Source organism: Parasteatoda tepidariorum, chromosome 7, assembly GCF_982258835.1.
Source record: "Parasteatoda tepidariorum strain Cologne lab strain chromosome 7, Ptep-v5.0, whole genome shotgun sequence".
NCBI classification, from domain to species: domain Eukaryota; kingdom Metazoa; phylum Arthropoda; class Arachnida; order Araneae; family Theridiidae; genus Parasteatoda; species Parasteatoda tepidariorum.
The window spans coordinates 98283933-98311170 of record NC_141761.1 but is presented as its reverse complement, the minus strand read 5'-3'; the positions used below and the strand labels follow the sequence as shown (position 1 = coordinate 98311170).

The following is a 27238-nucleotide window of genomic DNA, read 5'->3' as shown; positions in this document are numbered from 1 at the left end:
TTAATTTAATAACGGTCGTTGAACAGCTGACCCAATTTTGGGTTTACGACTACTAATGTCCAAGTCCATAACTAAGCATTCGCCACTTCGCTATTGCGTTAAAATCGTAAATTCTGCGAGAAAACATTTTGCTATGGCGAAGGTATTGGCGGATGATTTTTTTAACAAAAAGAAAAATATTTATTCGCCTCAATCCTGAATGTACTGGATGTCCCCAATGTACTGGATAATTAAGAACAAATTAAATAGAGATGTTCATATTTTTTCCGATTCCCTTTCGGGATTACAATCACTGGCAAACCCCGAGGAAAACGATTGCTTAATTAAACTGATGAAAGACCAATATAAATCAAACATGATAATCCATTGGATTAAGGCTCACGTCTGACACCACGGCAACGAGGAAGCTGTCAGTCAGGCGAAATTGGCCTGCCAAAGACCCGAAATTGATCTCTTTGACCAGAAGACAAAAAGTTCAGTAAAGTTATCGATGTTCAAACGAAATATAAATCTTTGGCAAAATATGTGGGATGATGATCAAAACCAGGGCAGGCATACCCACCATCTAATCCCGAGGGTAAATTACCGTAAAATTTATGGAAATTTCTACTTGAACCAATTTATCACAAACCACGGAACCCAGGGTACATACCAATCCAAGTTTCACAATAAATCTCGCCTATGCAATAACTGCAAAGTTACAGATGACCTGGAACATATACTGATTCACTGCCTTCTATTTGATAACATAAGAAAAGCAAATTTCCCGGTAAACCTGACCTATAGCTCACTCAAACAACACTGGAGGATATCAGCTATGCAAAAGGGCATAGAACGAATCATCGAAAGCCACTTTAGCGCTGGCTTGCCACCAGACACGTCATAATAACGAACTCAGAGCATTGACATCACGCACTGAAATTCAAAGACTTATCCAAACCCCATCAAACTATTTGATTCGTTGTAAAGGTGGAAAGTTCCCTTTCCACCTACCCTGAGTTTTATAATTAAAATATAGGACACTTTGTGTAAGGAATTAACATTTCACCTGTACTTACTTTCACATTTAATCTTGTTTGATACATGGATTGGATCAGCTTTCCATCTGTTAAAATGAACGACTTTGTACACCGTGTTAACTTTTCATCTGTTCAAATATCTGCTTTTTACATATCTTGCATTTTTACATTTTTCGTTGTTTTGTTGATGGAGTCATCTTTTCATCTGTTTTGCTATCTGTATTTTGAATTCAAGTCCTCATTGTAAATACTCATCTTCCCTTTGTTTTTCAAACTGGGAATTGTTTTTGTATTTTTAGTTGATCAATAAAATTGCTCCCCGGATGCCCCCGACAGGGGGCGGGACGGGGTTAAGCGTTTCTGATTCGCCTCAATCCTGGAGACAAATCGAGAAAAAGTCCTAAAATATATTTTTTAACAAAGCCTGTATTTTTTAATTGATTACAGTAATTTACGTTAGATACTTCTCTTAACCAATTCGAACTATAATAAGTTCAGATTATGTCAGCAAAAGCAACAGAAGAGATTACGTACGCATGAGACAAAATACAGATTAATTCGTTCATTACCAGATTGACGATTTGCGTCAATAAAACAGAATAGGTGTTAGCAAGATGCATATTTTCATTCAACTATTTTTGCAGAAAATATATTTTTTCGTGACAATAAGTGATCAATAACGTAATAACAACATACTGTCGCTTTAGGTTTATCCTTATATACTGCTCTAATCTTTGAAGTAATAAAAAAAAATCCCTTTTCCGATTTCTTTCCCATTCATTGCTAATTTACTCATCTCATCTGCAAATTGACTCTTCATTTGTTAAAATTGATGAACAGTACAGAACCAAAAAAATTTACCACCCTGAATAACTTTTGATCAAATAGTCGGATCTTCACGGTCTAGGTCTCAATCTTAATGGTTCAAGGGGGTGACCTCAAATATGATAATGAATAAGTGCAGACGGTAATTTAAGTTATGAAATCAGACGCAAAGCGTACTTTCTATGAATAAACATACGTCTTTTACCGGATTTGGATTTCTGACCGCCTGAATATAGGGGTAGCTGCAATATGGTCCCAAGTTTGGACCCTTTAATGTTAATTTTACTTTTTCCGTATTTCGTCATATTTCGAAAACTTTTCGATTTAATTAAAAAAAATTTGGCACAACTCATTTCTCTGGAAAAAATGAAATGAAAAAAAATCTTTCTATAAATATTTTATTTTCTATTTAATGATGGTCGAAAAAATTTTGAATAATAAAGTATAAAATTTTTTGCATTGTTTTAAAAAATGTAATTTTACTTGGCAAAATTCAAAATTTGAGCGAAATCGGTCGAAAAGTTCCTGAGAAATTAAATATAAAATAAAGTCAGATATTTAAAATTCGATTTCTTAGGAATCATTTGACCGATTATGCTAAGAGTTTGTATTTTGCTTTGTAAAAATTGTATACTTTAAAATGATGCAAAAAAACTTTATACCTCACAATTCAAAATATTTTCAACCATTATTAAAAAAAAATAATAATAAATAATAATTATTTACTTACAGCTATTTTTTGCATGGAATTATCTTTGGATAAACGAATTTTATAATTGTTTGCACTATTTTTTAAATTCGCTTGGGAAGATTTCAAGGTATAGCGAAATACACAAAAATCGAAATAAACATTAAGGGGTCCACATTTTAGAGCACTCTCCTGGTCAAACTATTGAGACCATATTTCCTATATTACGGATTTCCCCTATATTTTGGGAATAAGAAATCGGAATCAGTCAAAATAAAAGGGAGATAGGGTATGTTTATACAGAGAAAGTACATTTTTGTGTCTAATTTCGCAACTGTAGGAGTTATATAATAAAAGCACGAGCTTATATTCGTCAATCTAAAGTAATTAAATAATAAAAAAATGTATATTTCCCTGAAGGGAGCTATTACGCAATGTCTACTTTAAAATTGCTTCCCAGAGTCTTTTTTTAATTTCTATTTTTAACTAGAAATAATCGATTGAATATTTAAAGGCCGATTAAATGCTATTTGATAAGATAGATTTTTCTTTTATATAAATATACATATTACAAAATTTTTTCTGTTCATGCCAAACAATTTTTCCCTCGTATCTTCCTGATCTATAATAAATATAAAAAACTTAGAACGTTCTTAAAGGAAATATAACGAGCTTAATTTCATGTCTACTTGAAGGAGTTAATACGCAACTCGTTTGTCTTCTTCAACTGAAGTTTTTAATCTCCGTTACATCATCCGGTATCTCTAACTCGTTCTCAAACTTTCCTCTCACACTCAGGTTGTTTTAGAAGGTGGTCGGTCATAACCATTGAAGAATGACTCAAATTGATTTTAAGGATAATGAACAGGAGGGAGTGGAAGAGGTAAGGATTTAAGTTCATTTATTTATTTCATATTATCAACATATTGACAAATCATTTTTATAGTGTAATATAAAAAAAAGAATTAAAGATCAAATATTCTGTGTACTTTGGTATCCTTTCATTGCAGAAAAAAAACCAAGAATAAGTATTTGTTTGAGATAAAAGAGTAAGAAAAATAGTCTAATTATTTTCATAGTTCGTAATGTCAAAGCTATAAAGGTTTCATAGTTATAGTAAATCTTAATTTCATCTTATCTTAATTTCATAGCCTGTTAGAGGAATGTTAATTGTGTTATGTTAAAGCATAAAGCATTTTTAAACTGTAGTGCAAAATACGCAAAATTAAGAAAAGAATTAAAGATAACATATTCTGCGCTCTATGGAAGTCTTTAATAGCAAAAAAAAATAGAAGAATAAGTATTTATTTGAGATAAAAGTGTAAGAAGAATAGAAGAATAAGTATTCGTTAGCAATAAGGTAAAAGAAATAATAATCTAATTGCTTTCATAGCGTATAATGTCAAAGCTTTTATAGTAATAGTAAAAATAAATAGTTATCTCAATTTCATAGCCTAATTGAAGAATTTTAATTGTGTAATGTCAGAGAACAATGCATTTTTAAAGCGTAATGCAAAATACGGAAAATTAAGAAAAGAATTAAAGATAAAATATTCTGTGGACTTTGGTAGTCTTTTATTGCAAAAAAGGAAGAATGAGTATTGTGATATTTATTTTAAATAAAGTAAAAGATAAATAGTCAAATTATTTTCAGAACGTGCTACAGTAAAAATAAATATTTATCTTAATCTCATAACCTGTTATTAATGAATATCATAAATATTTTTTTATTGTAAATTATTACCAATATAAGAGACAATCATTATGATTACTTTTATTTCATGTTGCTAACAATATGAATGGAAATAAAAATTTGATTTTGTTTTATCACAAATAATTCAACAAAATTAAAAGGAGCTATTTATTGCTTATATATTGCCTATGATATTAAGAGCAATTTATTGCCAAAGTATGAAAGAAATTTTACCGTAGATTATTGCCAAAATTAAAAAGGCAAAGATTACGGTTGCTTTTATTACAATCTATAAGCCATTGATTATTGAAAATGAAAGATTATTTGTAATTACGCCGTTTAAAGTTATTTAACTTTGCTAGCCCATTATTTTTATTATTACAAGAGAAAACATTATTACAAGGTAAAATGATACATTTGTCTCGATTCCAAAAATCATAAATGTATTGTAGGTTTTCAAAAAAAATTAATTTTTATTTGCATGTAACTTTCGGACTAATGAACAAAACCGAAATGAATTTAAAACTGAATGAAAAAACCAACACCTAAAAAAACATGAATTAGAAAAGTGCGAAACTAGAAAGTAGATATGTTTTACAAAATTGTTTTCAGTTATCAATTCTTAATGTATAAGCAATTAAAAAACTGCAAAAAATATTATTAATAATCATTGCTTTTGCTTAAGCACTATTATTAATTGTCAAAGAAACGGTTTTTAATTTTTTTAAAATTTTTTATAGTTTGTAATCGTTTTTACAAAAGATTTAGAATTTTATCTTCTATTAAGTTGTAGTTAATGTGTGTTCTATGCAACTATAGATTTCTCACAAGGTTTTATTATTGGAATACGTTATCAGCATACATAATAGTTATATTTTTAAACATTAATATAAGAAAACAGATTATTTTAGATTCGAATTTTTTAAAAATTCTCCGCTTAAATTAAACACTGCTTTCATTTGATCTCGATGTTTCTATCCAATTTATCAAATCTACAAATTAAATCTAATACGCAATATCCGTTGAATTCAATTATTATTCATATTAAAATCATCAATATTTTAAATGACCTTTAGATTTTAAAAGCAGAGGCTTTTGTACTCACAGGGACTGTCTCACCTTGGATTGATCTTTTAATTTATGTGTTAGATGCTTTTAATGAATTTAAAAAAATCTGTCATGAGCTTGAGTGTTTTTATTCAAGAATTTTGTGTTCATCGTTATCAGTACAGTCAAACTCGTTTATAACGAGCTCGGATTTAACGAGAACTCGGATTTACCGAGGGAAACAAGAATTTTAGGTTGGATCAATGTTAAGTCTATGGAACAGAAGTCGCTTTTAACGAGCAAGACCCGGTTTTAGCGAGCAATATTTTTCTGTCTTGCATTCTTTTTTCTAGTCTTTCTGTCTTATCTTTTTTTCAAAATGATAAAGAAATGCGAGGGAAGGGGGTTAGTTGTCATTAAATTAAGAAAAGTATTTAATTAAATTAATTAATGTTATTAAAGTAAGTAAGTATTAATTAAATTTTAAGTAAACTCAATCATTTGACCTCTCAAGCCCCCCCCCCTCTTCTGGTTGCACGCCTGTCTTAAGGACCGGTTTATTACGAGCACTCGGATTTAACGAGTACATGTACTCGTTATAAACGAGTTCGACTGTATATTGATTTTAAATCAATTTTTACTGACGGGACGAAGTACGACTATCATGTATGCTGTGTTGTTATCGAAAGTTTTACTGTATACTTCAGTTTTGTTATACTATTTCGCTATTCCTTAATTTTATTTTGAACTAAACCTGTGACAAGTGGATTATTTATACTGACTAGTATAGTTTCGCACTAATTCTCAAATATCAAAAAAGTCAGTTTATCATTATTCATATATGCCCTACCGATTCCCCTTAAAAATATATATATTTTTATTAATTTGATCTAGTGACCCATTTGAACCTAGTGTTTGGCGCAGTATAGTCCTTTCTGGCTCTTGTGCCAATAAGTTCTAAACAACAAATAACTAACCAAACAAACGAATCTACAATTGCAGATAAATCCATTCAACGTTGCACGAGTGCTCCATACTTCGATCGATTTATAAGACGGTGCAAATTTACTACAACTTTAATGACTAGTTGGATTGAATCATATTTCTGCATAAGTTGAACTACATACGACGAAAAAAATTCTGGTATAATGACGTTTCTGGCAAACTAAAAAATAACTCTAGTCAAAAAAATTGAGAGAGTATTTGAACTATCATTCAGTAATTTTTTTGTTCGGATGGTAATGGTTTATCGAAAATACAGGTTTTCAAAATTATATAGTTGTTATTAGCACACATTTAGTAAAAATACGAAACTGAAAAATAAACTTAACCGTATATATGGTTTTTATGCCATGCTCTTAGAAATCATGATAAAATTAGCACTTTATGTCACATTTACTACCAAAGAACATAGTAATAAAACCGTATTTTATTGTAACTTTTTCCAAAAGGAAGCGAAGCACTTCGTTAAAAATTAATGTGCTTTTTGGTATTCCCATTGAACTAGAAACACTGTAAATTTTGACATTTTTTGGTAGGTTTTGATCAAACTTTTTAGGTTAGTTCAGTCTTGTGCAATGTACAAAAGAACTAATTTGCACAATAATATGGTTTAATTTATAAACAAGGTTGCAGAAAATTTAAGTGATAATATAGTTGAATGATTTTTAAATTTTACATTGATAGATTCACCCTAAAATTAGTATTCTGGCCTATTCATCCAAACTTTTTATAATTAGTTTTAGTTTACAAAACGTGTTAATTTCTTTTTTGAAAACATTAAATATGTTAATTTAAACATCAATTTTCGTTTTCAATTTTTTTAAAATTGTTTTTAGATGAACGGATCCCAAATTTTTTTGGTTACGGAACACTAATTAATCATCCTTCTTTCAGCGGAACCCCAAATATCCACTCTGCACGGATGGAACCCCAAATAATCATTCTTCTTTCGGTGAAACCCTAACTTCATAAATAAAGTTTGTTGAAGTAATTGTGAGCGTTATAACCTATAGAAGCCTATATCATTATAACCCATATCATTAATAATTTTAAATTAGGTTTATGTCGACAGTTAAATTTGAAATCATTGTGCTGTGTCTTGTCTAGTTATAAACTTGTTTTTAGAGTATATACATAAGCTGAAAATGAATAAATAAGCCAAATTATGTTTTTCTTCAAAAAGAAAAATTCTGTAAACTCGGAAAAAGGAAACATATTTTTTAATTAAGGAATTGGTTATTTAATATTGATCGGAGCAACGTAGTAGGAAATACTAGTGCAATAATTTATAAATACTTGTTCTTTTCATAATTTGCGCAATATATTGTTATTAGATTTCCATTTTATTTTAAGATATACCATTTATATTTCATTGGCATTTTACTTGAAATAATTTCTCAACGGTAACTAAATAAATTATGAATTACATCTTAAATCTAAATATATTGGTGTTTTCAATACTCAAAACTGGTTAGAAAGATTTTTAACTCTCGGTACCCCTTTAACTTTTCAACGGAACCTTAGAGCTCCATTTGGGAACTGCAGTTTTAAATTCCTAAATTGTTCGTCCTCCTAAATTTTGGGTTAAATTTTAGATTTTTTGATATTTCTTGTCTTATAAGCAAAGTATTGATAAGAGACGATGATTCGACTAAACTATATTTCTCATGAAAAAGTTGAAAATGTAAGCGTTGCTTAAGATTAGGCGAAATGTCACTTGATAACCTTTTGAACTTTTATGGTTTGTTGATCAAAAACGAAAAGTTATAAGTTTGCAATCTAAGAATTTTGAATAGGCAATTTAATATTGTATATTTATCGATTTTTAGATTCTCTTAATTTACTTTCAGCATTGCTTATATAGAGAAAATTGATTTCGATGATGCTGTAAATTTCTCTGAACTTAAAATAGACAAAAACAAAACTTCTTATCAAAATTCTGAAAACAGAGAAATGTATAAGTTAACTGTAAATGTGTAAGCTTTTTCTGAATCTCAAATTGCTGGAAGTCTATTTCTAATGATATAGTATTTCTAATGATATCTTTATAGATATAAAAGATTAAAGCTTTTTCAAAAGTTACTGCTTTTTGAGAAAAGTTACTTGCTTTTGAGTCTAGAATTGCTGAAAGCTTATTCTCATTAATTTTGCAAATGAAACGCTAGAAATAAAATTTTTTAGGGGTAGAATAAAAAAATAAAATAAAGCTGTCTCAACTTCTTTTAAGCACTAAATTTTTAGTTTATTCTATCTTTACAGATTATCTATTTGATTATCTATTATATTGTTTAATATTTGAGGGGGGGGGGAATGCGTTACATATGAAAAACATCCTTTGTATACATAATATTTATCTTATTTTCTCATAGTAATAATATTAATATTAGATTTTTTGAAAAGACTTATTGTAATGAAAAATGATAGTATTGCTTTTCTTTAAATTTTATTAAAAAATATTATTCTTGGAGGTTAACTTAAACATTCTTATTTGTTTGGTGTTGAATTACCGTTTGGCGAGATTGTATTACGCCAGCCATCTTTCATCATAATGTAACCCTTTGAACTACTCACTCTTATTCTTGTTGATTGAATTGTTAAGAGCGTATGGTCGCTCTCTAATGCAAGTTCATGCGTGAACTAATTAATTACATTTGTTTAATAAATATTTGTTAATTATTACACATAGTCCGCATTACCTTCAATTTTAACTATTGAGCTATCATGGGACCGTAATACTATTTCAATAAAAAATAAAATTATAAAAAATTGAGAATAAAGATTTACGTTTTTCTGATAACCATTCTCGATGCTTATTTATTTATTTATTTTGAAAAACATACGAACTTACTGAATATGCATACACAAAGAAAGTAAGGACAAATTAATATTATTGAGTATTTCCTTCTTCACTTTATAATTAAATAATTTAAAATTTTAAATATTTAAAAATATTTTAAATTTTATGTATTTTAAAAATAATACTTTAAATAATATGATAAAATAAATATTTTAATTAAATATTTTAAATTTTATATATTTTAAAAATAATATTTTGACTAATATAATAAAATATATATTTAAATTAAATATTTAAAATTTCATATATTTCAAAAATAATATTTTAAATAATATAATAAAATAAATATTTTAATTAAATATTTTAAAAATTATTATTAGTTTCTTTTTCTTCTGGTTAGTATACATGAAGTTCATTTTTATGATGCCGGGAATTCGTCATATAAGCTCGATAAATTGGAGTTACGCCGATGAAAGTAATTGAGTAACGGGCTTAAGTTTCGATAGAAAATATAGTAAATTCAGTAAATACTCATAAAAATCCATATCCTTATGATAAAGGAAGCTGTTTTCATTAATAAAAGTTGAAGTAAAATCTGTAATACATTAGTACTTAGCAAATTCAAATCAAAGTATGAAATTAGTTTAAACAAATTATAAGGCAAAAATTTTAAGGACAAAACTTTTAAAAATGGCCATCTCCCACAATCTGCTTAATCAAAAGCCAAATTTTTAAAAAAAATACCAACCATTTGTAGTACAGGAGAGATCTATTATTGGCGCATAATCGAGAAAGGACACTGCCAAAAAAAAGCCAATTCGATAAACCTTACGATATCTCCTCTTAATATTTAAATAATTTGGCTACAGCTTATCACTAAAAAGACCGTGAGAAATTAATATAACCCTGTAACTGAAACATTTTTTATGGTTAGAGAAATATAGTAGCTTAAGGAATAAAGAGTTGAAAACAGATTTTGATGTTCGATTTAGTAGTCACAAAGAATTAATGAGTTAGATATCTGTATTGAATTAAAAAGTTAGCTGTAAATGATTGTTAAGAAGAGAATAAAATATTTAAATCTTATAAAATGCAATAAAAACTTTATAATAGGTTTTTAATTTAATTAAAATTGGATTAAGAATGATTAAAAAAATATATTTATGAAATTAAGGAAATTTCAAAAACCAAGAAATTATAAAATATAAAAATTATAAAATATAGAAATATAAAAATTATTTTAAAAAAATGAGATCGCCACAAGGCGATTATGGGTTACCCATTGGCAAAATGGTTGTTATCTTATTTTTTTTTATTATTTTATTATTATTATTTTTTTTTTTTTTTTTGGAAAGGCAACTTTTTTGTGTTTTCATCTTGAACATCTTCAACTGTTAATCCTGAACTACTCGGTACACAATTTCTCAGACATATTTGAATGCAGCTCAGACACATTCTGTGTAAATTCTTTTGATGACTGAATAGACATTGAACAGCCAATCGAGATCAATATTAACATTTTTGGATTGGTACAATGGTGTTTGAAGGAGATTGTAAGCTGCTTCATACACCCGTTTCAGATTCATGACATGAAATATGATTTGAAAGCTAGGCTTTTTTTCAATTTTACCTGAATAGTGAATGAATCATTTATATAGCGTGGAAAACAGTCTAGGGTCTTGTGCAATTTATTGGGTACGTTGACAATGGATCCTTTTGTCCCTAACTGATGATCAACACCTAGTTCTCGTATTTGCATGAAAGGGGTTCGGAGAGTCATCATTTGCTTTTCGGTAGGGTTCAATTCTCTCAACCACTTTGGTACATTTGTGATGGATGATCTTCATGCTTGCGTTTGCGAACGGAATCCTTTCGTTTTTCCGTTTGTGTGTAACGCTTAAGGTATTCCCTTCTATGTTCTTTGGCTTTCATTCACAACTCAAGAAATATTTATGGGATCTCTCAGGTCCCATATCTCTAAAATAAACTCACCAACTTAATGCATAAAAAAATTAAATAGCAACGCATGCAATGACGACGCAATGACGTTTTGCTTATTTCTGGTTTCTTACTTTTTATTTAAATTGTTTACATAAGACAAATTTGGGTTTAGCTGCTTTTAGTGCTTTTCCATTTTGACTTATTATTACCCATTGGAAAAATGGGTCTTGGTTTGGGTTTGATGGCGTCCTCACACTTTTTAACTTCAATAATCAAGAATAATAGCAAACAGTGCGCATGTGTCGTCATTGCATGCGTTGCTATTTAATTTTGTTATGCATTAAGTTGGTGAGTATATTACAATTCATCGGAGGATTTGTTTAGCAGACAGTGTTAGTGTTAGTTGTGTTTGTGCAGAGAGTGCAGTTGTTAGTGCAGACAGTGTTAGTGTTAGATGTGATTGTGCAGACTGTGCAGTTGTTAGTGCAGACAGTGTTAGTTGTTTAGTGACAGGTTAGCAGATAGTGACAGTACGTTTCTGACTTTTTATTTAAATTGTATACACTTTTCCAAACGCAGACATAAACAACACTCAAACAAGATACACAAACACATTTGTAACAGGCACATTAGTGTAATACATTAGTAAAACATAAACATATATTATATTGGTTAAACTGGTAGTAGATTAACAAAATTCGTAATACATTAATGAAATTTTTAATCATTTAATAAACCATACACTTGAATAGCATTTTAAAAGAGTCTTGAAACATCTTACTAAAAATTCGTACATTGAAACGGTATCAATCAAAAGCTTTTTTTTTTAAAAAAAAGTTTTTAGTGTTTTTTTTTTTTTTTTTTTGAAGTTAAGTTTTTAAGAAATGCGAGGTATGGGAACTTGTCTTAATTAGCGATTGGTAACATGCGTAATTACAATATCAACAATTAGCCATATTACTCTATCAATAATTGGAAATATGAAAATAATGTAAAATTTGTAGCTCTAGTCTGATTTTAAGAAAAAAATATTAAAGAATATGTCCTGTCTAAGAATATCTATCAGCAGTATCAAAGAAAGAAAGTTGTATCTGGACTTTAAAATATAAGCCAGTTTGGTGTCATTTTCAAAACAGTTTTACACTTTTTAATTATTCAAAATATTTGTTCATTTTAATGTTTGGTCAAGATATGGTTCTTTTTTGTTTTAGGGGAAAATCTTGCAGTCTTTTTTTCTTCTTTTTTTTGTGACGCTTATCGCTACTTCTACAAAAGACCAAAACAAAAAGGCTGTCATCCAAACCAAAGCAGAAAACCCATTATCTATCAACATACAAAACAATAATCTGAAGCTTGATTTTTTTTTTTAAATTTCCTTTTGGTGCTTGTCTAAATTATTTAGAGACTTTGCGTGTGCGTCCTGCAAACAGAAAAATACCCTAGATAATACACGTTTGAGTATTAGACACTCAAAGTTTAAATTGGCAAAAAAGAGCTTCGAAATTAAACACGAATATAATTACTAATTTCTTAAGTGAAATGAACTGCGTAAATGAATTTTCGATTATACCCTGCACAAAATAATAAACTAGTTAAAGCTAGATATTATTTAAATTTTATGTTTTGCATGTAATTATAGATTCCGAACAATGAATTTCAAGTATTTTGTTTTTAGATATCGACTCCAGCTCAAAAATTATCTTTTATGTAATATGATAAATCAGTTTACCTAGTTTCTTGCTGATTCTCTGTTGATGAGTTTTAAGCGCCGAGATTGCTGAACTCAGTAGCCTTGAAACTAAATCTACTGTTCCATCACATTTATTTCCTCACTCATCACAAGATTAAAAAAAAAATATGTAAAATTGATACTTTATAGTTTTCAAGTGGCAACAAGAATTTAGCCATTTCGAAATACTGTAGCAAAATTTGAATAGCGCTATCAAAAATGTAGAAATTTTATGATTTTCGGTCGAAAAGAAAATCATCTCAATTTAAACTTAATAGCTAAAAGAATATAATTATGCAGGGTAGTTTGCTTCTAGTTTTCCTCATGGAAGCTGTTTTGATGTCTCAAATTTGCATTTTTCAATAAAATACATCAATGTGTAAAATTAATTTAAATGTCCTTGAAAATTGGAGCTTCTGAGACACTCGTACCAGACGTTTGAAAATAAAAGAAACTTTTGAAATCTGTAGTATGTGTTGTTGTAGTTTCTAATGTCACTTGCCATACTAGCAAGCCTGCTGGGTGAAACCGAGCAAATTTAAGGCAGAGTGTGCGCTTCTTGTTTTTCAGTGGCGCCATCTATGGCCAAGAATTTGACTTCTGCCACATCATACGTAGCACCCGTTTATAGGGCGGACCCACTCATACATCCACAGATCGCAATTTTGACCCGAATCAGAGAACGATCGATCTCCAATCCAGTACCCCCAGAGGTTTTGATTTGGTATGGGGACATGGAGGACTTTTGCGACTCGACAGATTTAACGTGTATCATTCACTTTACTACCCGGGGAGTCTTCGACCTGCGGGGTTCGAACCCACGAACTCTCGGACATGGGCCCAGCGCCCTACCGACCAGGCTATCCCAGCCTAATTTTGACTAAGTGACTACAAATGTTCAATTCCGTAGGCTTGTAATTTAGAACTTAATCCAGAAGATAAAGAAGGTCCTGGATCGGGTATTGGAGAAATTGTTGCCTTTCTGGAGGACTTTTTGATGAAAATAACACGCATTTGCGTTACAAGAAGAGGAAAACCACGGCTTACGCTTGAAGCAATGTTTTAATTTTAAAGTATACGTAACCTTTCTTCTGCAAAGAATTATCGAATGAACAAATAAAGTTTTTTGTAAAAAAAAAAAGGCCAGATTGGCGAAATTTTTCTTACCGGGTAGGATATACGGGGGTCATTTTATGTCTCCATAAATTATATAAGTTCTGATTCTTAAAAGAAACTAGACATCCGTGTTTAACCCTCCGCGTACGGCTCCCACGATTTGAGCGGGGTATCTACATCGTCCCTAACTACGGGTCACGGGAAAATCACGGGGGAAGAAATTTTTCCCCTGATTTCAATACGGATCCCTCCATTTACCCGTGTACGACCATCATCTAAAACCATCATCTGATGCTTATTTTCGCTACTAGGTGGCACTGGAGGATTCGAGAATTTCGCAAATTATGTAGAAAAATTCGTTGAAGGAAGATAGTAATGCCTACTAATTAATATAGTAACCAGTAGATTGATGCTTTAACGTTACATTTCATATCATACTTATAATTTTTGATATTTAGTGGTGAAAAAATTACTTAAAATGAAAAATACTAAACTAAAACTAACTTAAAAATTTAACGTACCGGACAGGACCGGTACCGGACGTACCGGACGTCCGGTAACAGGACCGGAAAGTATAAAAACTGAGCCGAACGCGGAGGCTTAAAAGATCCGTGTTTAAAAGATTTTACCTTTACCGCGGAGGAAAATACCGGTGTTTCATACTGTATTTTATAATCATAAACTAGTAATATGCTTAATGTAATATATTTAACTTATGTTGGCCTAAATTATTGCAAAATAATAAAAGAAGTATGTAAAATGTATTTAATATTCTGCCTCAAGCGGTTAACGTCCAGACAAAAATTATTGAGTAAAATATCGAAAAAAAGGTTGCGGCGAGTCGGGGCAGAGTTCTCTAGTTACAATACTAATGGTTTTATGTGTTTTTTTTCTAGCGTTTTTTTAATTTCTATAAATAAACCTTATTTCAAAAGGAACTAAATTAACATCCTTTAATAAAATGACATGTAAGTAAGCTCTAATAAAACGCTCACTCAAAAGTTTGAAAAATGTAGGACATATTAAATATATATCCAGGGGCCATAAGTTCAATGAAAAATAAAGATCTCAGAAGTTTCAATAAACTGAAGTGACATGCACAAAAATACGAAAAGTTTTTAAAGAACGTGCAGTTATTTCTAAAACAGAACGACCAGATCAAACTAGTTTTTCAAGGTCTTAGGGTTAGTAACCGATACACTAAAGATATAATTGAATCGCAGAATTGAATACCTATTTGATAATCGATACAACAATGAACTTGAATGGCGTAACATTAAATAAGTTGTGTTTCCGCAAATTTTTCTCCTTTTTTTAATATATTGATTATTATTTTTTAATTTTTTGTTTGGTCACACGGATTAACTTTTGAGACAGGAAATATCGTTATTGTTATTAGAACTTATGGTTTTGCATTGGATCAATTATAGTTTTAAATGGAGATGTCTAAGCCAAAGGCTGCATTCTTATCACTTGACTATAATCAATTTATCAAGTGCCGTATAGTCGTTAATGGAAACCAGTTTTTAACGCTATTTTAATTTGAAATGATACATTCTTCAATTGGTTGTACTGTTAAATGATAGATCATTCATAAGTTTTCAATAGATAAATAAGTGAAGTTATGGCCGCTAAGATATTACTATACTTCCAATTATTGCCCGACTGAGCGTAATTGAGGCCCGGGGCGGAAACTTCTTTGGGAGCCCCCTTCTTCTTCACTTCTATAGTAATGAAGAACCGAAATTTATGGAGGTACTTAAATTTTTAACCTCTTTATAGATATATAGCAAGAAAATTGACTAGAACCTAAGGTATTAAGTCCTCCTAACTTCCGCCTTAGAAAGTCATGAATTTACGAATCATAGATTTTCTGTGTTCATATGATAGAATAATGAAGAAGCTGACATAAAACTGACGGATTTTACACTGTACTGATATTTTGCTTTAAGAAAAGATTCAATAAAGAATGAAATGTAAAATAAACTTCTATTCCATTTTGGGGCCTACTCTGATGTGGGGGCCCTTGACAACTGCCTCGTATGTCCCTGCCTTAGTCAGGCTCTGCTTCCAATTTGTTCAATTGATTTCAAAAGAATTTATTTTACCAAAAATCTCTTTTTAAAACTTTTATGCAAATAAATGAATTTTCGTAAATTTTATTTGCTTTCGTATGCAAATAAATGAAATTTCGTAAATTTTAAATGCTTTAAAATTTTATTTTTTGAGAAAAAAATTTCAAGATTTAAAAACATTTCCAGAGTTACCGCTAAAAAGCTTAATTTAAAAAGGCACTTAGTCTTATAGAAAAAAAAATTTTGATCTTTTTTTAACAACATAGTAATCATTCTCTCAAGTCTTTCAATTTTGGAAAGATCAAAATGGTAGACTTTAACTATTGTTTGGATTGGTAGAAGGTTTAAAGTGCATTTGGCAAAAAACAAGAAAAGAAAGCTGAAACAGAATCTTTAGCAGCAAACTAAAAACGCCAAGACCGCCAAGATCTTATATGAGTGTCAGAAATATGCAGATTTCACGAATTAGAAATGTTAAGACAAGAAAAGGAAGGGATATTCATTTTTTTTGTATCATATAAATAATCTAGACAATATTTAGACACCTAAAAATTACCTATATGATATATTTCAAGAAAATATTCAACAATTTAGAATTCTGTTATATAAGTAATTGTTTTTGCTGAATCTTTTGCTTTTGAGTTTAACATGGATAATGTTTTGACAGTATCAATTTATTTTTCAACTTTCAGCTAAGGCATCTTTTGAAAGGAACTATGAGTCCAGAATTATATGCAGACACGAACATGTTCCTTAGATTTCTTAGAGGTAAGACATGATAGTCATTATGATCACACTTTTCAAATCAAACAAGCGTATTTTATTCTGTCTAATGTTGGAAGCTGCTGATGGGTAAATAGAGTGAAGAAATCTGTTTCTCTCAACGGTTTTTTTTTTTAGTACTTTCAACAATAAAAGAATAAATAAATAAAAAATAAGTAATTAAATGAATAATAAAAATAAGCTACTGTTCAAATGTTGAGACGGAATAAGTAAATATATTTTATTTTATAACCACCATTAAAGAGCTGGCTCAATTTTCGGTTTACGACTACTAATGTTTAACTCCGTAATCTTCCAATTTTGAACCTAATCCAGAAGACAAGGGAACTTCTGAATCAAGTATTGAGAGAAATTTGCCTTCGTGAAAGGCTTTTTGATGAAACTAACCCTCATTTGCGTTACATGGAGAGGAAAACCACGAAAACCTCATACGGTTAGCGACGTGCACAGGAGACTCTAAACCCGTGATTCTTCTGTCTCCAGAATATTTCTTGTCAGCACTGTGGTCGGTGCAACCGGGTTCGTCGACCATTCATCACTGGGATTCAAACTCGATTCACCTTTCTGAAAGGCATATGCTCAATCGCTTGAGCCACCACGACTCGAATTAAATATATTGAAATTGATTTCGATAAAAACTAAAGCTAAAAAACAATATCTTCCTGTAATAGGTCCATTGGTAATTTGCTAATGCACGACTGTTCAGCACCTATGATTCGCATAATCGTTGATTTCCTGAGTATTTTGCGAATTCAATAAGAGAAAAATAAATAAATACATAAATGTGTACTTGATATAAAAGTATGTCAAATAAAAATTTAATAATTACGCTAGGGAACAAATTTTTTGCTGCATTTTCAGAAATACTTGATCTTTCCTGCTTCGGGTGAGGGAATTTCTAATATCAAGTTAGTTCTCCTAAAGCTGTAGATTTTTTTTTAAATGAATTGTTTAGCCTATTTTTGACGAAATGTACAAGTTTAAAAATATCATGTATAACAGGGGGTGGCGAAAATGTTTCGACAAATTTCTTGGGGAGTTTACGCCACATTATCAGAATTGTTGTTGTTGTTCATTTACGTCGCACTAAAGCTGCACAATGGGATATTGGCGACGGTCCGGAAAGCATCCCTGAGGAAGATCCGAAGACATGCCATCACAATTTTGATCCTCTGCTGAGGGGATGGCACCCCCGCTTCGGTAGTCCGACGACCTGCCCGCGAAGTCGAGCACTTTACGGTAGAACAGTTCAACGAGGACCAATACCGCACACCCTCGGTCCCTACGCGGGCTGATCCAAGTGGTCACCCACCCACACACTGACCGCAGCCAGTGATGCTTGACTTCGGTGATCTGCTAGGAATATCGGAATTGAGCCTGCATGGAAACACATGCTCGGATACGTCGTCATAGGGTCTCTTCCAGTTGTGATCCTGATGATATGCCCTAACTCCTCTAGAAATTTGCCACAACATTTATGCAAACCCCTGTTATATATAACGTTTTTAAACTTGAACATTTCGTCAAAAATAGACTAAAAATTACATTTAAAAAAAACTGTAGCTAGGAGGAAGAAACCGATTGCAGATTTGAAATCAATGACGTGAAAATATTCAAGATCCGTGTAAAAATCTCATGAAACAGGAAAAAAAATGTTCCTTAGTGGTTTTCAAAAAAGAACAATTAAATTATTTCAGCTTGAATAAAGCTTAAAAGTGGTGCTTAATTGCTGTAAAGCGAAATTATATCTCAATTACTACAAATTTTGCATATTGACTTGAAATAATACCTTTTTAAAATAAAAATAATTAAAATATTTTAAATTTATCTCTAATTTAAATAATTTACTTTTCATAGCAAGAAATCATGACATTAGTGCAGCAGAAAACATGTTAAGAACTGTAAGTATGATAAAAACATATTAAAATATTTCTTTAATTTGAAAATTTTGCTTGTTCTATTATCGATCTTTTTATGATTTTTAGTATGTTTTGATACTTTAAAGTAGTGTTGCAGCTGACAACTTATAAGACCCCATAAACGGGTATTTTTTTGATAAAAATTTAGATTAATTTTTATTAAAATAGCTTTATTCAGAACCTTGATAACCGACCGGCCTGTGTAGGGGTGAGGGAACTGGCTTTACATCAGAAAAGTTCTGGGTTTGAAGCCCGGGCAAGATATGGATGTTATTTCATTCTCTGTACTATCGGTCCTTACTGTGGGAGCAACGCTGGCCCACCTTATATGGTACTTTTGAAAGCTTGGTCAACAAATCTGCCCTTCAAATACCTGTATTGACGAAAGGTCATTCTCCTGGTGGACATTGAAAAACAAATAATCTTGATGAAATTAATAAAAATCATTGCCTTAGTCTCATTTTTTCCAAATTTTTATGAAAAGCGTTGAAGTAAGTTTTGAAATACTAAAAAATTAGACCACAAACTCTTTTGATTTTCACAAAACTGCAGCTTTGTTTCCTTATTCACGTTTTGAGCCATCTTCAGAACAAGCTTGCTTTAGATAGGTTAAACTTGGCCTAACAATCATGAGTAACTATAGCAAACTCACAAGAGTTATAAAAATTGCGTATTATTTGCAAAAATGTCTAATTTCATAAAAAAAGGTTTTGGGGGGAAAAGAGTGACGCTACTGAAGATCCAGGTCTTTAACAACACTCAATTCGGTGGTCCTGTGCGCATAATAGTCAGTTCCACCAATCAAAAACTGGTGGAAAGTCTCCCCAGACGGTACAATCAAAGGGGCGACCAATAGGACAACCCGAGTCCAGATAATCTATTCTTGTAAGTACAGGACGTGACAAACAAAGCAGTAAAATCCCCCTTTATTAATAAATTTTATCTATTTTTTTAAGCTTAAAACAAAATGTCATTTCAGCAACTTCATCTGTAATAACTACAGTAATTATCATTATTACTAGACTAATCCTTCTATAATATTGTGAAAATGAAAATTACTATAATCTTTTTTTGCAGCATATAAATTGGAGAAAAGTGAACAAAGTAGATAGCATACTGCAATGGTATATACCTCATGAAGTAAGTTATGTAAAAATTTAAAACTGCATTTTTGAATTATTCAATGGGAAAATAACCGCGGTAATTGTGATGGTGTATGAATATCTCAATGTATATACATATATATATATATATATATATATATATATATATATATATATATATATATATATATATATATATATATATATATATATATATATATAATGTTGAAAATTAAATAGCTGTGATCAATCAATAAAAATCGAAAATATTCGAAATTAAATGCTTTTATGTTCTACGATAATTCGTATAGAGAAAACTACATCATTTATTTACTTACTGTGTAAATTTGATGAAGTTGTTGGAATTATTTTGATGCATTCTTCTCAAGCTCCATAATAGTGCATTTAAATTAGGAAAGAGTAATGGGAAAAATTTATCAAGTTTTGAAACTTTAGGAAAATGCTCATATGGAGTTAAGCGTTGGAAAACGGAAAAAGTTCCTACTTCCTAAGGGGTACTTCCCCGAAAAACTGTAATTTTCAGCTATTTTATAAATAAAATTTTAACTGTTGTCCGTTATGATGTGAACCGGGTTCGAATCCCAGTGATAGATAAGAACCCCGCACCCGATTCGCATCGACCACAGTGCTGGCGTAAAAAATCCTCATTGATAGGGAGGATCATCCGTTAGAGTTCCCTTTAGGTCAAGCTCCTCTCCATGTAACGCATATGCGAGTTAGTTCCATCAAAAAGTCCTTCACGAAGACAAGATTTCTCCCAATACATGATGCAGGAGTTTCCTTGTCTTCTGAGTTAGATTCAAAATTACATGGCTGAACATTAGAAGTCATGAGACCAAAATTGGGTCGGCTTTCAATGACGGTTATAATTATAATACAGAATAATTGACCGTCAAAGTCTGCTAATACCAATAGTCAACCAATCGTATCTGTGAATATATACTAATGAAAAGTACCTGGAAAATAAACATATGTGTGGTGCATAATTAGCGTGAGTTTAAAATTGCAAGAAACTTACATTTTTATGTTTAAAAAAACCACATGGACCCTCGTTTGATGTTTGAAAATTGTTGTTTTGAAACTAGACTTTTATTTCAAATTAATCGGTACTAAATAAAATAATTAAAGATGTGCTCGGAAATTTCAAGGAAATATCCCTGAGGATGCTATCACCATTTTGTTCCTCTACGGAGGAAATGGCTTTACGCTGTCGTAACTCAATGAGCTGCGCGCGAAGTCGAGAACAGTTTAACGAAACTGCTTGCCCTCGGTCTCTTCGCACACTGAACAAAGTGATCCCCCCGCCAACTGACCACTGCCAGTGATGCTTGACTTCAGTGATCTACTGGGAACCGTAACATAACGATAAGTCCAAAGCGGGATCATAATATGTAAGAAATTTTATATTATAACCGCCGTTAAACAAACGAACAATTTTTGGGGTTTACGACTACTAATGACTGAATTCGTAGCATTGTAATTTTGAATCCAATCCAGAAGTCAAGGGAATTCCTGGATCAAGTATTGAAAGAAATTTGCCTTCGTAGAGGACTTTTTGATGAAACTAACCCACACTTACGTTACATATAGAGGGAAACCACGAAAACCTTCCATGGTTAACCTGATGGCAAGGAGACTCTAACCCATGATCCGTCAACAGCTGAGGATATTTTATTTTAGCACCGTGGCCGGTGCAAGCCGAGTATGTAATTCGTATCGACTAGTCATCGCTTTGAATTGAGCCCAGTTCACCTCATTCTGAGACGAACCGTCCATCCCTTGACCTAGTTTATAAGTCATAACGATCATCCTTTTTATACTATTTATTTGACTAACGACAATGATCTGTTCTTTTTTGGTCGTTTCATAATCATAATCACAATTTCAAATATTTATAGTGAGTACTGTGTTAAAAATTCCTCGCTGATTTTGTAAATAAACTTAAATTTCTTCCAATATAATTTTTCCCATTCATGTCTTAAAATGCTACCTTAGATCTTCCATTCCTACTTAAAAAAAAATGCGTGTTTTAGATGCTCAACAACCGCTCTAAATTGGTCCAATGATTATAGAACTAGACTATATAGGATGTGGCACATTTTGAAATAATACACTTGATTCAATTTCAGGTGCGAAAATAATAGATGTCTTTATGTTTTGCAGGCTTCAAGAAGGTTCATACCATTTACCAGAATTGGACTTGACCATGAGGGTTCTCCAATTACATATTCTACTTTTGGTAACTTTGATTCGAAAGGTATTGTACCAAAATCTAAAGATCTGTTTTTTTTAATGGTGGTGTTTAACTTATAATGTTCAATTGAAACTGTGAATGCAATTAGAGTTCCTACGTCGAACATAATTAGATGTAGGACATAAGGGTAGTATTCTTTGATTGGTTGAGAACTAAAATATACAAAAATGAAACGAAACAAGCACTTCCTTGCAGTCATGAACAAGCCATTTTTATCTGACAGACTTTTAAAATTCCAGACACGTTTTTTTGTTTTTTTCAATTATTTTTTAATATTTGAAGTGCGTATAAAAATACAGATAATAAAAATATGTTTAGTAAAAAAAATTTTTTTTTGCAATAATAATAGCTTTACTTGGCATTTTAAGTCATTTATGAATGCTAAATAAATAGTTATTTTATGTATATATATTTCTTCATGTATTGCCAACGTTATAGTTATAGTTATTATATTAGTGTAAGGTTTTCTTAATAATTTAAGTAGTGTTGAAAATTTAATTTCGCGTTTTGCATTTATTTAGATTCATTTTGTTAGTTTGTCTTAAGTAATAATTTAAGTAGTGTTGCATAATTAGTTAAACAGCAAGCTTTTATTTAGAAAAATTTCGTACATTTATCGAAAAGGAAACTTAGTTACGATATAATTATTTAGATTTATGTTTTATCCTTTCTTGAGAGAACGATTTCTACATCTTAAAATTGATTAGAGACATCTGTTTTAAGCTCAAGATTTGATATAAAAAGACTCGTATGAGGCATTATATATATATATATATATATATATATATATATATATATATATATATATATATATATATATATATACATATATATATATATATATATATAGTTCAAAATGAAGATAAAACAAAGGAAAATTATAGTCATATGAAAAAAAGGGAGGAAATGATAATTAAAAAAATTACAAACGACTGATTAAAAAAAAAAAGGATGAAATTTTATTTAAAAAAACCGGGAAAAAAGATCTAATCTTTTCATCAGCCCACACGATTATATCCGCAAAAATGAGTGCTTTCATATTGTATCAATATATACAAAGCAAAATATATTAATACAATAGTGTGAGGAGCACTCAAAAAAATTTTTTGCAAAAATTACAACAAATAAAATAGAACACAATGAGTAAAAATAACAAGTAAAAACAGAAAAGAAAAGAACAGAAAAAGAAAAAACAGTATAAAGCAAACACTATATAGCGAGTAGCGAAATCAGATGTACTTACATATATATATATATATATATATATATATATATATATATATATATATATATATATATATATATATATATATATATATATATATATATATATATATATATATATATATATATATATATATATATATATATAATACATATATATATCGAGATGTGCGTGTAGAAGCATGGAGACCTTTATAACGATATTAACTTGATTCTTTCAAACATCTTATTTTCACCTTAATGTGTGTCTAGTTGGTAATGTGCAGATTTTCTAGGTAATATGCAGATTATCTAGGTAATTTTAAAAATATCTAGGTAATGCTCAGATTATCAAGATAATTTGAGAAAAAAAATTTTTGACACTTTATTTGATCTCCCTAGTTAATCTGCACGTTACCTAGTTAATTTGTTGAATATGTTATTTCCACAAGCGGTAACAATTACATTCAAATTGAAATATCTGATGATTTATCTATATGATCTATTATTGTTGAAAACTTTATCGTTGTTTGTGTATAAGGTTTGACTAAACGGCTAGTGTCAATTTTTCTATAAAATATTTATAAAACAAAATGGTATATCATAATAAGCAAAAATTTATTTCCTTTCTTTCAGGACTCCTAAAATCAATAAAAATAACTGAATTTTTACATTTCTTCATAAATTTACTGGAATCTGATAAATTTGTAATGAAAGAGCAAAGTATAAAAGTAAGTTATTCATTTTGAATACTTTTTAGTACATTTTGAATACTTTTAAGTACATTTTGATTTCTTTTGAGTACATTTTGAAAACTTTTGAGTACATTTTGAATACTTTTAAGTACATTTTGAATACTTTTGAGCACATTTTGAATACTTTTGAGTTCATATTAAATACTACTCGCAACTAACATCGAGAGTTCCGAAAACTTAACTAAGGAAAGGTAGAAGAATATCATAATCTACGTTTCGCTGCGTTCCTTTTAGGGAACAAGTTCTACGTTTCAGAATTAGTTTCAAAGTTTGTCAGTAACTGATGCTGTTGAGTTAAGAAAATTTAAGATAATGTTCTTTGCTATATATCAGACAATTCTAATTAAGATATTTGCACAGGCATTTGTTAAATCTTTCCTTTGACTGTTGTTTCCAAAAATAGTGATTCTCTTGAAATATTGTTTTATAATATTCCTCGGATAGCAGCTCCATCTGTTATAAGCTTTGTGCATGGAGAAATTAAATCTACTGATTATCTGTTGAGAAACAGCAAATTGTACGTTTCTATATTCTTCCGTTTTTCTTTCATTAAGTTTTGTCATAGTTAAGTCTTCTTATTTTTTTTAAATTTATTTACAAGTTTTATCTACTCACATTAAAATGTATATTTATAATTTGAAGTACTAATTGTCGTAAATCAGACTGTTGGTTTTCCGAAATGTATTTAAAAAATATAAGATTCTTGTAGAATACTATGGTACAAACCATTAATCTTTAATCGTTAAGAACCATTAGGAAAAACTTTATTCTCTTGCCACATGAATTTCCTGCAACTGGTTCCTTTCTTGAAAAACAGATGTCCCGTTGCTAAATATATTATATATATATATATATATATATATATATAATATGCGGTATATCCACACCGATATTTTTTAGTTAAAAAAGCAGAATGATTAAGGAGTCCAGTTTCAGTTTAATCTTTTATTTTATTAAGCGATGGTGAAATAGCAGTTTAACCCCTCTCCAAAGCGGGAGAGGGGGAACACATATCCCGTCTAAGCTGACGGATTTTATTTAAGCATGATAAACAACAAAAAGCACACACCAAAATATTGCTCCTCTATTTTATAGGATGATAAAAAGTTGTGGTGAGGTCCAGTCATATGCTTTTTCTGTATTCTTACGCCTCATCAAATTTATTTATTACTCATAGCAAATCGTTTAATCTTTCCTTATATGGAAGTGAAAGATCTTAAAATAACTTCTCTTTTGAAGTATAAATCTAATTATTATTCATTGGCATGTTTTTAGCCTTGAAGTCCCAAAATAGAATTTCTACCCTTATCCTTTAATAAAGATATTTTATGAAAAGGAATGAAGTTTTAATGCTTTTATTAATACAAAAGTATTTAATTTTTGTATTACATCCCCCCCAAAAAAAATTTTGGTAAGCCAAAAAAAAAATAATAAAATTTAGAATACTATGAATATATACTTTATGTTGGTATGACTGTCCTCTTTCCTACTATAAATAACCTTTTTCCAATATGTGAAAAAAAATTATTTACAGCAACAACAATAAAAACATAATAATACAATTTATCTATTTAGTGAACCTGGACAACAAGTGTCATTTAATCAGAATTTAAGATTCTGTATGGTTAATGGGGTTTTTTACTTGATGAAATTCTGTATTCCCCGTTGAAATGGAGGAAAACAGAGTTTCATGAAGCACTGTGAAATTGAGAGATCCAGACTGGATAAAACAAAAATAGTTTAGAAAGTTTTTTCTCACTGTGTTGAGAAAAAAAAAGTTTATGTTACTTCGCCCTCACTCCCAACTGATGCTGAGGTAAACATCTCCACACAACGCGATTCGGATCTCTCAAAAATATAGGGGTTACTTCTTCCCTTGAAGAAAGTAAAAAATTTTCTGTTGGTGACTATTCATGATTTAATTTTAACATTTGTGGGCTGTGATATTTCCTAAGCTTTGAAATATGTACTATTTCAAAATTTTGTTTACTCAAATTATTCTTTTTATTTATTTTGTAATTAACTTCTGAAATTTTTTGAAGAATTTTATACGGTCCACTAAAAGGAGGTGACAACTTCCTCGTATTAGGATAAGTAAATTCTTCAAACAGAACTAATTCATCATTTTTAAAGTCTATATCTAAAAATCTAGAATCATAATAAATTTTATTTCTTTCATGATATTCTCTAGTTCTTTGAATTGCTATTTTTTTAGCTTCTTCAGCAGGTGGATAGACTTTTTCATTTAAGGGATTTTCGTAGGGGAGTCTACCATGCATGAGGTATGCAGGTGGAAATTTTGTTACAGAATGGGGAGTTAAGTTATAAGTATTAACTATATCTTTTAACAAAACAGGCCAGGGAGTTTTAGTAGGTTTTTCATTAATTTTACATTTTAAACGCGTAATTATTGTTTGACCAAGGCGTTCAACCTTGCCATTAGACTGTGGATGATGTGCAGTTGCCAATAATTGTTGAATTTTATTATGTTTCAAAAACTTTTTAAAATGAGAAGAAGTAAAGGCAGCGTTTCGATCACTCAACAAAGATTTAGGGATTTGATTTTGAAAAATTTGATGTAAAAAATTTTTATAAGTCTCTGAGCTAATGGATTTTGATGCAAAAGCCCAAATGTAGCGTGTAAGGTGGTCAATAATTAAAGTTAAATATTTTTTTGTTGAATTATAGTAATTCAATCCACCATCACTATCTATTGCTAGTAAGTCAAAAGACTGATTAACAGGGGGTAAGGATTGTAATAATCCAAATCTTTTTTGTCGCGGTTTTTTATTTAATTGGCACGTATGACAATGTTTACAAAATTTTGTTATATCTGAAGTTATGTTGTTCCAATAATAAACAGGGGTTATTAAGTTAATCATTTTCTGAACTCCTGGATGATTAAATTTATCATGAGCATTTTGCAGAAGTTTTAATCTTAACGAAAATGGAACAACTATTTTAGTAAAATTTTTCTTACGTACGCACAAAACATTATTGATATCAACAAATTTACCTTGTAAGTTATCTTTCCTTTGAGCTTCCACTATTTCACTCAAATTCAATAAATGTGAAACATGAACATTATTATTTTTACTATTACTTTGGACAATTGAATGTGTTGCATCTCTCGAAAGCCAATCTGCTTCAAAATTAGCAGAGCCTTTTGTGTATTTAATATCATATTCATACATACTTAACAATAATGACCATCTAAATAATCTACCTTTTAAATTTTTAACATTTTTTAGCCAAACTAAAGCAGCAT

The 27238-nt window shown here is 30.1% G+C and overlaps 1 protein-coding gene across 1 annotated transcript in view; it reads left to right on the top strand.

Annotated features, from left to right (window-relative positions):
* The first annotated feature begins 3097 nt into the window (after nt 1-3097).
* LOC147807346 (SEC14-like protein 4) overlaps nt 3098-27238 on the top strand; it is a 47531-nt gene continuing 23390 nt past the window's right edge. Inside the window, exons 1-6 of the mRNA XM_087168348.1 lie at nt 3098-3415; nt 16625-16700; nt 18573-18616; nt 19712-19774; nt 21922-22015; nt 23852-23946. Of these exons, the coding sequence (XP_087024474.1) occupies nt 3368-3415; nt 16625-16700; nt 18573-18616; nt 19712-19774; nt 21922-22015; nt 23852-23946 (420 nt within the window). The 5' untranslated portion in view covers nt 3098-3367. The remainder of the gene's footprint in view (nt 3416-16624; nt 16701-18572; nt 18617-19711; nt 19775-21921; nt 22016-23851; nt 23947-27238) is intronic.